Raw genomic sequence first — 17,009 nt, forward strand, 5'->3', positions numbered from 1 at the left:
CACATTCAAATCACATCTAGTGCCTGTGAGAATTGAGCATTAATCGACTGGATTCCTTGTATGCCTCGGCAAAATAACTCCCAAAAAAACATTCAGCCACACACACAATACCTATTTTCTTAGATTTCCTCTCCGTTTGCGCTGTAAAGTTAATATCCAAAGTATAAACGCTACAAAGTCCACCTTGTTAACATGCCAGGATCCCTCTGTTGACAAGGAGTATCATCTTGTGTCTCTAGTCCTATTATCATTACTTCTTCAACTTCACTCCTTTCTTCCGCTCTTCTCAACACCTCCGGATAGGAGACATTCTGGACAGCCCTTATTCTTGCCACCTCCGTCTCCTTCACCCTAACTTAAGAAATTCAGGTGCATGTTCACCACCACAATTGCAGCATTTAAGCTCAGCTGGCATATAATATCTCTCTCGTCTACATACACTTGACCAAATCATTTACATTTATCAAACCGCACGGCTTTCGGCATGAAGGCTCTCATATACATTTGTACATTTTAATCATCTAGCAGACGCTCTCATCCAGAGCGACTTACAGTAGTGAGTGCATACATTTCATACATTTTTTCCCCCGTACTGGTCCCACGTGGGAATCGAACCCACAACCCTGGCATTGCAAACACCATGCTCTACCAACTGAGCCACACGGGATCATATACAACCCAAATACATGTAAGACGGGAGAGACACTCCATCTACCATGCGGCTCTGTCGTTGTACACCAACCACTTGATCCAATTCTTCACATACAGTGAGGGAAAAAAGTATTTGATCCCCTGCTGATTTTGTACGTTTGCCCACTGACAAAGAAATGATCAGTCTATAATTTTAATGGTAGGTTTATTTGAACAGTGAGAGACAGAATAACAACAAAAAAATCCAGAAAAACGCATGTCAAAAATGTTAGAAATTGATTTGCATTTTAATGAAGGAAATAAGTATTTGACCCCCTCTCAATCAGAAAGATTTCTGGCTCCCAGGTGTCTTTTATACAGGTAACGAGCTGAGATTAGGAGCACACTCTTAAAGGTAGTGCTCCTAATCTCAGTTTGTTACCTGTATAAAAGACACCTGTCCACAGAAGCAATCAATCAATCAGATTCCAAACTCTCCACCATGGCCAAGACCAAAGAGCTTTCCAAGGATGTCAGGGACAAGATTGTAGACCTACACAAGGCTGGAATGGGCTACAAGACCATCGCCAAGCAGCTTGTTGAGAAGGTGACAACAGTTGGTGCAATTATTCGCAAATGGAAGAAACACAAAAGAACTGTCAATCTCCCTCGGCCTGGTGCTCCATGCAAGATCTCACCTCGTGGAGTTGCAATGATCATGAGAACGGTGAGGAATCAGCCCAGAACTACACGGGAGGATCTTGTCAATGATCTCAAGGCAGCTGGGACCATCGTCACCAAGAAAACAATTGGTAACACACTACGCCGTGAAGGACTGAAATCCTGCAGGTCCCCCTGCTCAAGAAAGCACAAATACATGCCCGTCTGAAGTTTGCCAATGAACATCTGAATGATTCAGAGGACAACTGGGTGAAAGTGTTGTGGTTAGATGAGACCAAAATGGAGCTCTTTGGCATCAACTCAACTCGCAGTGTTTGGAGGAGGAGGAATGCTGCCTATGACACCAAGAACACCATCCCCACTGTCAAACATGGAGGTGGAAACATTATGCTTTGGGGGGGGGTTTCTGCTAAGGGGACCGGACAACTTCACCGCATCAAAGGGACAATGGACGGGGCCATGTACTGTCAAATTTGGGTGAGAACCTCCTTCCCTCAGCCAGGGCATTGAAAATGGGTCGTGGATGGGTATTCCAGCATGACAATGACCTAAAACACACGGCCAAGGCAACAAAGGAGTGGCTCAAGAAGAAGCACATTAAGGTCCTGGAGTGGCCTAGCCAGTCTCCAGACCTTAATCCCATAGAAACTCTGTGGAGGGAGCTGAAGGTTCGAGTTGCCAAACGTCAGCCTCGAAACCTTAATGACTTGGAGAAGATCTGCAAAGAGGAGTGGGACAAAATCACTCCTGAGATGTGTGCAAACCTGGTGGCCAACTACAAGAAACGTCTGAGCTCTGTGATTGTCAACAAGGGTTTTGCCACCAAGTACTAAGTCATGTTTTGCAGAGGGGTCAAATACTTATTTCCCTCATTAAAATGCAAATCAATTTATAACATTTTTGACATTCATTTTTCTGGATTTCTTTGATGTTATTCTGTCTCTCACTGTTCAAATAAACCTACCATTAAAATTATAGACTGATAATTTCTTTGTCAGTGGGCAAACGTACAAAATCAGCAGGGGATCAAATACTTTTTTCCCTCACTGTACATACACTGCATTCAACACTTTTTCACATTTTGTTACATGTTCTAAAATGGATTCAATTGTTTTTTTCACACTCATTAATCTACACACATTACCTCATAATGACAAAGCAAAAACAGGATTTTATAATTTTTTGCTAATTTATTAGAAATAAACTGAAATATTACATTTACATAAGTATTCAGACACTTTACTCAGCACTTTGTTGAAGCACCTTTGGCAGCTATTACAGCCTCAAGTCTTTTTGGGTATGACGCTACAAGCTTGGCACACCTGTATTTGGGGAGTTTCTCCCATTCTTCTCTGCAAATCCTCTCAAGCTCTGTCAGGTTGGATGGGGAGTGTCGCTGCACAGCTATTTTCAGGTCTCTCCAGAGATGTTTGATCAGGGTTCAAGCCTGGGCTCTGGCTGTGCCAATCAAAGATGTTCAGAGACTTGTCCCAAAGCCACTCCTGCGTTGTCTTGGCTGTGTGCTTACGGTTGTTGTCCTGTTGGAAGGTGAACCTTCACCCCAGTCTGAGGTCGTGAGCGTTCTGGAGCAGGTTATCATCAAGGATCTCTCTGTACTTTGCTCTGTTCATCTTTCCCTCGATTCTGACAAGTCTTCCAGTCCCTGCCACTGACAAACATCCCCACAACAGGATGCTGCCACCACCATGCTTCACCGTAGGGATGGTGCCAGGTTTCCTCCAGACCTGACGCTTGGCATTAAATCTTGGTTTCATCAGACCAGAGAATCTTGTTTCTCATGGTCTGAGAGTCCTTCAGGTGCCTTTTAGCAAACTCCAAGCGGGCGGTCATGTGCCTTTTACTGAGGAGTGGCTTCCGTCTGGCCACTCTACCATAAAGACCTGATTGGTGGAGTGTTGTGCTTCCACAGAGGAACTCTGGAGCTCTGTCAGTGAACATCGGGTTCTTGGTCACCTCCCTGACCAAGGCCCTTCTCCCCCAATTGCTCAGTTCGTCCGGGTGGCCAGCTCTAGGAAGAGTCTTGGAGGTTCCAAACTTCTTCCATTTAAGAGTGATGGAAGCCACTGTGTTCTTGATGACCTTCAATGTTGCAGAAATGATTTGGTACCCTTCCCCAGATCTGTGCCTCAATACAATCCTGTCTCTAAGGACGATTCTTCTTCGGTATCATTGCGTTTGCACATTGTGTTTGTGCATGCTGCCACCTAATGTGATGTAGTATGTGTTCAATCACATTACCTTTTGTGAAACTTTTTTTTATAAATTGCACTACCAACTAACATCTATATACCCCTATTACATACCACCAACTAAGCCTCCGTCTATATACCTCTATTACGTACCACCAACTAACACCTATATACCACTATTACATATAGATATAATAATGGCGCTGGAGGGGTTGGCTGCGAGTTCCTAACCAATTGTGCTATTTTGTGTGTTTTTTCACATTGTTTGTAACTTATTTTGACCATGATATTGCTAACACCATCTCCTATGACCGAAAATAGCTTCTGGGTATCAGAACAGCGATTACTCAGCTTGAACTGGACAAAGTTTGTGTCAGACTATTTAATGAGTCTAACGCAAAGGATATACTGTTTCTCCAAGACCAGGCCCAAATCCTTGTAATTCGCATGAAGAAAAGACGGAGATATGGGGGGCGCAGATCTGGGTGCCTGTCACGGGTGTCGTAGGGTAGAGACCAAGACGCAGCGGTAAAATGTACACTCATCTTCTTTTTATTATGGTGAAGAAGGGAAACACATACAACGTATACAAAACAAAACAAACTTGACAGTCTTGTCAGGCACACAGCTAAACAAGCACAATCTCCCACCAAAATCCCATGACAAACAAACTCCTAGTTATAGGACCCTCAATCAGAGGCAACAATAACCAGCTGCCTCCAATTGATGGTCCAACCCCAATTAACTACACATAGAAATACAAAAGACTAGATAGAACATAGAAAATATACTAACATAGAACATAGACTAACAAACCCCGAAACACATAAACCAAACACCCCTCTACCTAAATACATAGCCCAAACCACATGAAACAAACACCCCCTGCCACGTCCTGACCAAACTATAATAACAAACTATTACTGGTCAGGACGTGACAGTGCCTTGTGAGAATTTGTCATCAAGTGTGTAACCTGCCTCTACCATCCGTTCTATTGGCCAACCTGCAATCACTGGAAAATAAACTGGATAAGCTCCGTTCGAAACTATCCTACCAACGGCACAGTAAAAACTGTAATATCTTATGTTTCACCGAGTCATGGCTGAATGACGACACGGATAATATTACAGTTGGCTGGGTTTTCCGTGCATCGGCAGGACAGCACAGCTACGTCTGGTAAGACGAGGGGTGGTAGAGTGTGTCTATTTGTCAACAACAGCTGGTGCGTGATGTCTAATATTAAGGAAGTGTTGAGGTATTGCTCGCCTGAGGTAGAGTACGTAATGATAAGCTGTAGACCACACTATCTACCAAGAGAGTTTTCATCTATATTTTTCGTAGCCATATATTTACCACCACAAACCGATGCTGGCACCAAGACCGCACTGTATAAGCAAACAAGAAAATGCTCATCCAGAAGTGGCGCTCCTTGTGGCCGGGTAGTTTAATGCAGGCAAACTTAAATCCATTTTACCTAATTTCTACCAGCATGTCCCATGTGCAACCAGAGGGAAAAAAACTCTACACCACCTTTACTCCACACACAAAGACGCATACAAAGCTCTCCCTCGCCCTCCATTTGGCAAATCTGACCACAATTATATCCTCCTGATTCCTGCTTACAAGCAAAAACTAAAGCAGGAAGTACCAGTGACTCGCTCAATACGGAAGTATAGTCAGATGACGTGGATGCTACGCTACAGGACTGTTTTGCTAACACAGACTGGAAAAGGTTCCGACATTCATCCAATGGCATTGAGGAGTATACCACCTCAGTCACCGGCTTCATCAATAAGTGCATCAACGACGTCGTCCCCACATTGACCGTAGGTACATATCCCAACCAGAAGCCATGGATTACAGGCAACATCCGTACCGAACTAAAGGCTAGAGCTGCCGCTTTCAAGGAGCGGAACACTAATCTGGACGCATTTAAGAAATCCCGCTATGCCCTCAGATGAACCATCAAACAGGCAAAGCATCAATACAGGACTAAGATTGAGTCCTACTACACTGGCTCTGATGCATGTCGGATGTGACAGGGCTTGCAAACTATTAGACTTCAAAGTGAAACCCAGCCGCAAGCTGCCCAGTGACGCGAGCCTACTAGACAGGCTAAATTCATTTTATGCTCGCTTCGAGGCAAGCAACACTGAAGCATGCGTGAGAGCACCAGCTGTTCCAGACAACTGTGTGATCACGCTCTCCGTAGCCGATGTGAGCAAGACAATTAAAAAGGTCAACATTCACAAGGACGCGGGGCCAGACGGATTACCAGGATGTGAACTCCGAGCATGCCCGGACCAACTGGCAAGTATCTTCACTGACATTTATAACCTCTCCCTGACTGAGTCCGTACAACCTACATGTTTCAAGCAGACCACCATAGTCCCTGTGCCCAAGAAAGCGAAGGTAACTTGCCTAAATGACTACCGCCCCGTAGCACTCACGTCGGTAGCCATGAAGTGCTTTGAAAGGCTGGTCATGTCTCACATCAACATCATCATCCCGGAAACCACTCCAATTTGCATACCGCCCCAACAGATCCACAGATGATGCAATCTCAATTGTACTCCACTCTGCCTTTTCCCACCTGGACAAAAGGAACACCTATGTGAGAATGCTATTCATTGACTACAGCTCAGCGTGCAACACCATAGTGCCCTCAAAGCTCATCAATAAGCTAAGGACCCTGGGACTAAACACCTCCCACTGCAACTGGATCCTGGACTTCCTGACGGGCCGCCCCCAGGTGGAAAGGGTAGGTAACAACACATCCGCCACGCTAATCCTCAACACGGGGGCACCTCAGGGGTGCGTGCTCAGCCCCCTCCTGTACTCCCTGTTCACCCACAACTGCATGGCTGAGCACGACTCCAACATCATCATTAAGTTTGCTGATGACACAACAGTGGTAGGCCTGATCACCGACAACGATGAGACAGCCTATAGGGAGAAGGTCAGAGACCTGGCAGTGTGGTGCCATGACAACAACCTCTCCCTAAACGTGAGCAAGACAAAGGAGTTGATCATGGACTACAGGAAAAGGAGGGCCGAACACGCACCCATTCATATCGACAATGACACGACAATGCCTTTTCCCCCTCAGGAGCCTGAAAAGATTTGGCATGGGTCCCCAGATCCTCAAAGAATTCTACAGCTGCACCATCGAGAGCATCATGACCAGTTGCATCACCGCCTGCTATGGCAAATGCTCGGCATCCAACCATAAGCCGCTACAGAGGGTAGTGCATACAGCCCAGTGCATCGCTGGGGCAAAGCTTCCTGCCATCCAGGACCTATATACTAGGCGGTGTCAGAGGAAGGCCCAAAAATGTTTCAAAGACTCCAGTCACCCAAGTCATAGACTGTTCTCTCTGCTACCACACTGCAAGCGGTACTGGAGCGCAAGTCTATGTCCAAGAGGCTTCTAAACTGCTTCTACCCCCAAGCCATAAGACTCCTGAACATCTAATCAAATGGTGACCCAGACACACACACACCTTTTACGCTGCTGCTACTCTCTGTTATTATCTATGCATAGTCACTTTAATATCTGTATCTACATGTACATATTACCTCAATTACCTCGACTAACCGGTGCCCCCGCACATTGACTTTGTACCGGTACCCCCTGTATATAGCCTCGCTATTGTTATTCTACTGCTGCTCTTTAATTATTTGTTACTTTTATTTCTTGTTTTTTTTAGGTATTTTTCTTAAAACTGCATTGTTGGTTAAGGGCTTGTAAGTAACCATTTCGCTGTAAGGTCTACACCTGTTGTATTCGGCGCATGTGACAAATACAATTTCATTTGATTTGACCACATGTAATTTATTCTCACTCTCGTCAGGTTCTGAGCCATCAGGGACAGCAGAATATGATTTGTGCCTTCTTCCTCAACACACATCTTCCCACTCCACTCGGCTCTTCTTCTTCCTCGCTGTCCATTACCACGTGTATCCGTTCACCTCGCTCTTGCCCTGCCTTCATCAGCTGTATTCCTTGCAAAGCACGCACTGATGGTGTTTCTCCAAAACCCAACTTACATGTCTGGCTATCTCTGGCCTCTCCATTCTTCCCTTACTGCTAATCAAATGGCATCTTCCAGGTGAGCAACAGGGAGGAGTATTCTTGCTGTGTTCACAACAATTGGGAACTGGGAACACGGAAATCTCCAGCTTCCGACTTCAGTGTGTTCAAGACAACTGGGAACTCTGAAAAACGTGCTCTGACTGGGAAAAATATTTTGAACAGTCATCCAACTCGGAATTCCAAGTCGGGAACTCTGGCCTCTTTCTAGAGCTGCCACTTTCTGACCTGAGCATTGATCACTGACGTTATGATTTGACCTCTTATTTTTCAGAGTTCCCAGTTGTCTTGAAAGCACCATTTAGCCCTCTGTAGAAGAGTGTGTACATGTAGTTAGATGACAGGCCAAAAAAAGTCTGCTTGTAATTGCTACTGGTTGGGTTGGTATCCCTTGACCCTTGGACTGACTGAAGTTGGTCTATCTTTACATTATCTTTTCTCTTTGATAGAAGGAAATAATATACAACTATGATGTTCAATTGTCAGTGTAAAAAAATATCAAAATATGGTAGGAAATATTAAATGGCCAGTGCAGTGAAAATTCAATTGAGACAGTGTCCCCATGTCAAATATAACGCACAAACGCCACCGGGTGGCAGACAGCAATAAAACTATAAAATCCATTGACTTTAAAAAATATGTATTTTAACTTTTGTATCGAACACAATACAAAAAAAGGAAATAAACTTAACGTAGACAGGGGTATTACAAGAACATTTACATTTGTCATAAAGTATTTTGGTGCTTAATGCTTTTTTCAACATAATGTTTCAGTTCCATCTTCAATAAATTAGAGGGTTTTGTTCTCTGCCAACTTCATCTTATGAATAAAGAATCTTTCAAGAAAATAAACAAATGAACTATGAACATTTTATCGGGGTTCATATCAGTTGGGTCAAAATATAACAAAATATCAGAATCTTCCAAATAAACATTAAAATTGATTTCTCCTATAACTTAAAGCCTTCAAACTCAATCCAAAATATGTCCATTGGTTTGTGATACATTTTGTCCATGATAATTACATTTCTCTTGAATTTTGTGATAGCAAAAACATGTGCTTTTTATCTGATGACTGAATAATTCAATCATGACCAGAGGGTTTGTGTCAATTACATTTTTTTACATGCTCACTCCCCCAAGGAAACTATGTATGCATCTGGTGTGATTCATGACCTGGAGGCCTTGTGTTGCTAATAACACAATCATCAAGATGAAAAGCTGTCTTCATTTTCAGCAGACCCATGACTACACATTTGCAAAGACCCAATTTCAAAAGTGAAGGCATGTGTATGCCCAGACTAGAGCCTGCTTCCTGGCATGGTCCACAGCCACAACAGACGAAAGTGAGTTTTTGTGCAGCAGTACACTGTGGACTAGAGAATGCAGTCTGTGTGGGTTGTTCTCATGTTATACATTTTCTTTTGCATTTTGGCCTGGTATATACTCTGACATAACTTAACTGCCTTGCTCAGGGGCAGAACGACAGTTTTGTACCTTGTCACTCGGGGATTCAATCCAGCAACCTTTCGGTTACTGGCCCAACGCTCTAATTATATCATATTGGTATGGAAAGAATTCGAACAAACCTATATTGCGGGATTTACGCAACATCTCTTTCCCCATGTTCAGTGTGGGCTATCCCCAGTATACCTGGTAATGAAACACAGAAAAATGTCAATTAAGATCAATACTTTTTTATTGGCAAGACACTGATCTAACTAACTACACATTCTGAATGTATATATTACACATAACGTAAACAATGTTTCAGGACAGTTTTGAGGAAATAACCAGTCCAGCCAATATTAAAAACACTAATGATTTATTCATAAATCGTTGTACTTTGACTTGTTAAATGTTCTTTATATTTAATTCAAATGTTACATGTTTGTATTACTGAGATTTATATAGCAGTAGACACTTTGTAACTAGTTTTTCTCCCCAGTGTAATTGTATTTTTTTTTCATAAGCGGAATAAAACATTTTGGCAAATACTTTTGAAAATGATAATAACTCACATAATAATGCACATATTTATTAGAAGAACGTACAACAAGCATGCTTTGTTTGACCAATTTGACGTTGTGATTTGGAACGAAGACTCCCCGGGTGGATGCCGCGTTCAAAACAACTGCGAACTCGGAAATCTCCGACTTCCGACTTCAGTGCGTTCAAGACCAATTTTTTTTTGAACCGTCATCCAACTCGGAATTCCAAGTCCGGGACTCCGGCCTTTTTCTCGAGCTCCGACTTGCCGACCTGATGATCACCGAAGTCATGATTTGACATAGTTTTTCCCAGAAGTTCCCAGATGTCTTGAAAGCACCAAGAAACGCCACACTAGCTCGCGCTGACGTCAGCCCGCCTTCCCTGCGAACAGACGGAGCCAGGGTGATGTGTAGGAATGTACAGAAACTTCTTCCTTGAACACTTTGTGTACTAGTACTTCGATAATATTGACCGAATACCGACAGGGAGTGGACACATATATACGGTAAGATGTATGTAACCAATAAACATATTAATTGTCTATTGTTTTGAATTTGTTTAACAAACTAACTTTGACGAACAGTTTTGAAAATGGAGGCAGTGTGGGGGTTGCTGAAAGGGAGAGGCGCTGTCCAGGGCTGATTTCAGCACGGAGATCAGGACCATGGCTAACACGCTGTTCTAAACCTTCGAAGTGTTTACACGCCTAACTTTATTTATGATATGATTCGTTTTTCAAATAAAACTAATAACATACACATTATTTCTAAATTGTTCAAGATTATACAAGTTAACTTTGTATTGTTCGGAGTTTGCGCTTCCGCAAAACTAGTTTTCCGAGTTAAGTTTTGAGGGCCTTGCTGGACAGCGACATTCTCTGCCTCTGTCGTAGCAAGCTTACATAGCGATATGTGGAATACTATTGTTGATAAAAAGTTTGTTTTTATCAACAATCGATTCATTTGTTAACGATATGAAATACTGCAACTTTCCACTTGTATTGTTGAGATCTAGTGGATAGGCTATAACTCAGAAATGGTATTTTTAGTCATCGTATTCTCTTTAGATTATTTTGATACAAGCATGTTACAAAGTATGTCTACTCTACACAGTTTTGTGCTTAGAAAGTAAATATATGTAAATTGTGTTTAAGTATTTAGTAGATATTACCACTTAGGCCTATATATTTTGTTTGGCATGGAGATCAAACAACCCAGTGCACAATTGTATTTTTGTATTTCCAGTTTTTATTTTCTCTTCATACTAGTTAGAATGTAGGACAAACTACTGTAGTTGTTGGGCGCTGTCGACGAAGTTGGTGGTGCTGTTTCAAAATGGCCGAACACAAATTTCTGTGCATGCAAACACAGGCCTAGGAGACTGGATTTTACCAAAGCACTGTGTCAAAGTAAAAGTAGGCCCACAATGAAGTTATGAAACATACATTTTGAAGTGGTGGTATATTTTTGGTCGTTTTGTGTTACATTTTTATATATATGAAAAATATTTTTTTCTTTATTACATTTAATAAAGATAAATATTATTTCTTACAAATGAAGAATACATACAACATTGTAATCGGTTATATAGTCACATACCGGTACATCGCATCGATATGCACAGCAGACCGCATGAAGACAAGGAATCAATGTGATGAAGGTGTACTGTAATTGTGTTGGTTTAGCATACTTTCTTTATCTATTCTGACACTTGTATTGATGACATTTGTGATTTCTTTCTTGGATGCACCATTCCTGGATTATCATAAAAAACATCCTACGCTATAAATTCCAAATAACTGATTCAGAGAAGGTATGGTGACATGGTTGGTAGTTGCTTGGACAACTTGCAAGTCATATCACTTTAATGAATTGGGACCAAGTGTATGTAACTTGAGTTGTCTGGTCTTTTGAAGGCCTTTTAAAACTCAAACTCTCTTTGACTACTACTAATACTACTACTACTAGCATTTTAGTTCTGAAAATGAAAACATATCTTAATTGAAGTTTTTTGATCCATGACCTCCGGTTCTGCTCTCATCACCCACAGCAACAGCCCTGTCAGCATGGCTTCTCAGACAGTGTATCCAATGGGATTGGTCATGTTCTCCACCTCAGTTGGCATGCCCATGGCGGAGGATGCCCAGGGGTTGGCTGAGCTTCCACACAACGAGCTGCCGGCCCCGCAGCTGGTCATGCTCGCCAACGTAGCCTGTGAAAACCCAGCAGAAGGGAAGGAGATGATGGAGCTTCAAACTGTCGGCAGCTACTCCGATAGTGAAGACGAGAACATCATCCGATACAGTTACGATAGCCATGAGAGAGAGATGTGTATCGTAGAATACCCAGAGTCTCCACGGGCTGCCCTTTCCCAGGTTGAGGCAATAGATGAGGAGGAAGAAGGGATTGACCTGTCCAAACCCTCTGACCAGCGCCCTTTTAGCCCTTCCACCCCTACCACCCCTTCTACACGTCTGGGCATGATCATGGAGTCAGCTAAGAAGAAGAAACCTTTGTTCTGTAAACCCTGCAACTACCAGGCCCAGTGTGAGAAGGAGTTTGTAACCCACATCCAAATCCACAGCGCCAATAGGATGATCGCAGTGAAACGCATGGTGGGGGACAAGGCACGGGAGAAAGAGACGTTGGCGGGACCAGATCAAGAGGCGCAGAGCGGTGATGGTGGGGCCAACAACAAAGGGCTGATCCGCTGTGAGCGCTGCGGCTACAACACCAACCGATACGACCATTACATGGCTCACCTCAAGCACCACGAGAAGGAGGGCGACGACCAGAGGGTCTACAAATGCACCATCTGCACGTATACCACTGTCAGCCAGTACCACTGGAAAAAGCACCTCAGGAACCATTTCCCCAGTAAGCTCTTCACCTGCAACCAGTGCAGCTATTTCTCGGACCGTAAGAACAACTACGTGCAGCATATCCGCACTCACACAGGTATGTCAAATATAACCTTTTCACTCCAAGTATGCACTTAATGGTCAAATTATGATATATATTTTTTTTAACAGTATAGCTAACTCTGTTTTTTCTACTTTAGGGGAGCGTCCTTTTCGATGTCCGTACTGTGAGTACTCAAGCTCCCAGAAGACCCATCTTACCAGGCATATGAGAACACACTCGGGTGAGTGTCTAACACAGGCTACATGACAAAGAGGCCTGACTGTACATATTTCCATTATGTGACACAAATATGATTGATTGTGCCTAGATATAGGTCTCTGTTTTGGTTTCCTCTCATAGTCAACTTTTTCTCCTTATGTTGCATTCGCTGGAGCAGATGGTTTTGGATAAGAACGGTAAAGTGGTTTGCGATACGTGCTGTGAGATGCTTAGTGTTCGACTTGTAATTGTTGCTTGTTTCTCTGTATTGTGGTCCATCTTCCCTGCATGAAATGTGTGCCAGTGTTCCCATTGATGTTAACAGCAGTTAAAATGTCTCTAAACTGACCATTTTCCACATTGCTTTTCTTGGCAGGTGAAAGGCCTTTCAAATGTGACCGCTGCAACTACCTGGCTGCCAATCAGCATGAGGTGACACGCCATTCCAGACAGGTTCACAATGGACCCAAGCCCCTATGCTGCCCCCACTGCCCATACAAGACGGCTGACCGCAGCAACTACAAAAAGCACGTGGAGCTCCACCTCAACCCGCGTCAGTTCCTTTGCCCTGTCTGCAAGTATGCTGCTTCCAAGAAGTGTAACCTACAATATCACATCAAGTCTAGACACCCTGGCTGCCCACAGATCGCAATGGATGTGTCAAAGGTCAAGCTGCGTGTCAAGAAACCTGATTCTGATGAATTCACAGATGAGTACGCCATGGTGAATGGAATAGCAAAGTTTGAGCTGTCAGCAATTGATGGTGATGAGGAGGAGGGACCAGAGATCTCTGGAGCTGATAAACAATCAAGCCCTATCAATCTCTCGACCAAGAGCAGCAAACCTAGCACTGTTCAAGCAGTAGAAAGCATGGCAACGGACAAGACCCCCAAGAAATGTGACAACTCTCCTGTCAAAGAGACCAAGAAGAGCAGCAAACCTAGCACTGTTCAAGCAGTAGAAAGCATGGCAACGGACAAGACCCCCAAGAAATGTGACAACTCTCCTGTCAAAGAGACCAAGAAGAGCAGCAAACCTAGCACTGTTCAAGCAGTAGAAAGCATGGCAATGGACAAGACCCCCAGGAAATGTGACAACTCTCCTGTCAAAGAGACCAAGAAGAGCAGCAAACCTAGCACTGTTCAAGCAGTAGAAAGCATGGCAATGGACAAGACCCCCAGGAAATGTGACAACTCTCCTGTCAAAGAGACCAAGAAGAGCAGCAAACCTAGCCCTGTTCAAGCAGTAGAAAGCATGGCAATGGACAAGACCCCCAGGAAATGTGACATCTCCTCTGTCAAAGAGATACCTAAAAAGGCAAAGGACAAGGCAGAGAAAAAGGTAACACTGAAACGCAAGAGTACAGAGATGAACAGTGAGAAAACAAAGCAGAATGTTGCCCTGAAGGAGAGCGGGAAGGAGACCACAGTTGTGGTTGAAATAGCAGGCAATAAAGTTAAGAGAAGTCCCAAAAAACAGATGACTGGGAAAACAAGTGTTCAGGATAAGACCGAAATAAAGGAAAAAGTTCAAAAGGCGGGTTTGGAAGAGGACAGTGCTGAGAAATCAGTCGAGAGGTTAGAGAAAGATATGCTAGAGAGGGAGAATATGGAGAAAGCGAAGGAGGAAAACAAGAGGCTGGAGGAGGAGAAAAAAGAGCAGCTGAAGACACTGAAGAATGAGAAAGAAGGAAAAGAGAACAAAAACGCAATAAAATCTCAGAAGAGTACTTCCAAAAAAAATGAGAAAGTGGTTGAAAAGACTGTTGAAAAAGCGCCTCAAAGTCTGGGAGCACCAGTGAAAAAACAAGGAGAGAAGAGCAAGACGAAGCCAGTGAAGAGAAAAACTACAGAGGCCTTGGACTTATCAATGAAGGAATCTCCTGATGAGGCCTGCACCAACATTAAGGCCAAACGGTTGAAAATCAAGACTGCTGACAAGTCACAAACAAAAGCCAGTACCCCCCGAAGCAAAACTACTGAGCCTTGCCCAGCGTCCGAGCAGAAGGACCCAGTAGACCAGATGATGTACTCGCCTGTAGTGAAAAAGCTGAAAAAGACCGAAAAGAGCAACAAGAAAGAAGCAAGCCCTGGAGAGACCAAGGCTTCCAGTGAGAAGGTGAACAAGGTGTGTTCCATCATTGAGAACCCCTTTAGCCCCCCTGAAAGCAAAACATGTCCTGCCACAGAGCTTCAGCCAACAGTTGTACAGGAAGAGCAGCAGGCATCTGACCAGGAGACTGTCCCATCTCTGGATACATCTACTGGGCAGAGCCCGGCAGAAGAACGGCCCAGTAATGGGGAAAACAACCTTGCACGGCAAAATGTATCCCCAACCAAGGACACAACCCCACAGGCTGAGCAGGCTGAGGTCGCCGACAAAGCAGAGGAAACTCCTACTCCTGAAGGCTTCAGTAGCACCGACGAGTCCCCATCTCCCATAGAAAGTGACGTCTCTCGCGATTTCAGACGGGCACAGGGAGAACCATCAACACCAACAACACCCTCCCTGGAGCTCCCTAGGCCAAGAGGAAAGCCTACTGAAACCGAGGAAGACGAGGGCATCCACAGCCATGACGGAGGAAGTGAGATCAGTGACAGCGCCTCGGAGGGCAGTGACGATTCAGGGCTCAACGGGCTGGCGGCAGCCGCGGGTAAACTGGCCAATGACCCTGAAACTCCCACAGAAGAGATTCCGACTCCAACTGAACTCAAGAACCACATGTGCGTCTTCTGTGACCGTAGCTTCCCCTTGGAGGCGGAGTTCCGTCGGCACCTGAATCGGCACCTGGTGAATGTGTATTATCTTTGACAATGCTTCCAAGCCGGACAAGTGAGTGCCTGCAGAGCAGGGAGCTTTGATTCCAGCGGTGTATTTTGCTTGACCCTTTCCCCCTGTTATAAAACATATGTATAGTTGTCTGTGTCAACATATTAACAGCAGATATTCAGTTACCTTGCATTAGTGCTCACGGTTACTGCTGTATAAAATATGAATATTCTATGGTATGCCTAAAACTATCTGACCGTCTTTGTAATACCAGCTTTAGGCAGACTAGTTCATTTGATAATTGGTGTCTGGGCTTTCATGTATTGGTTCCCAGACTGTTTGACTATAAATTCTACAGTTCTTGTTTTCAAACAGAAATCATAGAGGATATGTGAGTTGACACCATGTGAGGTCCAAAACCTAATGTTCATGGTTTGGCATTTGGCTGAGAAATTATGAAAATATGGGATACCATTTTTTTTTGCTTGTAAATCTCATATGGTTATGCAACTAACTAAAAGCTAACCATTCTGTAATAGCGTTGTATATACAGGTAACTGCCAAAATAAAGGTGTTGGGCCACCACAAGCTGCCATAACAGCTTCAATGCGTTTTGGCATAGATTCTACAACTGCCTGGAACTCTATTGGAGGGATGCGACGCCATTCTTCCACGAGAAATTCCATCATTTGGTGTTTTCTTGATGGTGGTGAAAAATGCTCTCTCAGATACCATTCCACAATCTCCCATAAATGTTTAATTGGGTTGAGATCTGGTGACTGAGACAAAAACACTTTAAACCCCCTATGCTGCTTTGATACCCCTCTTTCAAATCACTGAGATTTCTTCTTCTAGCCATGATAGCCAAAATAAGGGGCAACTGGGCATTTTAATACATGACCCCAACCCTAAACATGATGGCATGTGGATTGCTTAATTAACTCAGGAATCACACTTGTGTGGAAGCACCTGCTTTCAATATACTTTGTATCTCTCATTTGCTCGAGTGTTTCCTTTATTTTGGCAGTTACCTGGATTTTGCATAGTGGTTGATATTCAAGAAATCGCTACACTTTTTTTTTTAGTTCACAAACCGGTTGAGTTTTCTATAGAAGAACCATCAGCCCCGTTGAAGAACAACAACCGTAAATCAATTATGAAAGGAAGTGTTTACACTTTTTCAATGAAGAACCAAAGAAACCCTAGGGAGACAAGATTAGAAGGACCCAGGTGGTCCATGCCAAATAACCCAGAGAATAATGGCGCTCTCACTCCTATTGTGCGAGTCCACTCCAGTGAAGCGACCTGTCTCCGAAATGGGGACGAGGACTGCATGTTCAAAGTCCACCATTTAGGGAGCACATGACAACTACTTTGATTTCTTTATTTTATTGATAACATCAATAGATTTATTTTTAAACATTGTATACATCTTATCAATCTGTACAATGGACTAACTAGTCTCTTCATCACAAAAACTTTATAGGTGTTAATTGCCATGACTCATGACT

At 43.6% G+C, this 17,009-nt stretch overlaps 1 protein-coding gene across 2 annotated transcripts; it reads left to right on the plus strand.

Moving 5' to 3' along the window:
* Window positions 1–9,838: 9,838 nt before the first annotated feature.
* Window positions 9,839–15,773, plus strand: LOC106611646 (uncharacterized). 2 transcript variants are annotated; one of them, XM_014212069.3, is made up of 4 exons: window positions 9,839–10,112; window positions 11,657–12,564; window positions 12,668–12,751; window positions 13,106–15,773. In XM_014212069.3, the coding sequence occupies exons 2-4, from the start codon at window positions 11,673–11,675 to the stop codon at window positions 15,538–15,540; spliced, it is 3,411 nt and encodes a 1,136-aa protein (XP_014067544.3). In that variant the 5' UTR covers window positions 9,839–10,112; window positions 11,657–11,672; the 3' UTR covers window positions 15,541–15,773. The 2 variants fall into 2 exon arrangements, with proteins under 2 accessions (XP_014067544.3, XP_014067545.3); XM_014212070.3 differs by having other exon boundaries at window positions 9,991–10,119.
* The last annotated feature ends 1,236 nt before the right edge of the window (window positions 15,774–17,009 follow it).

Source organism: Salmo salar, chromosome 09, assembly GCF_965601325.2.
Source record: "Salmo salar chromosome 09, fSalSal1, whole genome shotgun sequence".
Classification (NCBI taxonomy): domain Eukaryota; kingdom Metazoa; phylum Chordata; class Actinopteri; order Salmoniformes; family Salmonidae; genus Salmo; species Salmo salar.

Coding starts and splice junctions, on each gene's coding strand:
- LOC106611646 (XM_014212069.3), top strand. CDS start 11,673: ATGGCTTCTCAGACAGTGTATCCAATGGGATTGGTCATGTTCTCCACC. Junction 12,565..12,667: donor GCATATCCGCACTCACACAG/GTATGTCAAATA, acceptor TTTCTACTTTAG/GGGAGCGTCCTTTTCGATGT. Junction 12,752..13,105: donor GCATATGAGAACACACTCGG/GTGAGTGTCTAA, acceptor TTTTCTTGGCAG/GTGAAAGGCCTTTCAAATGT.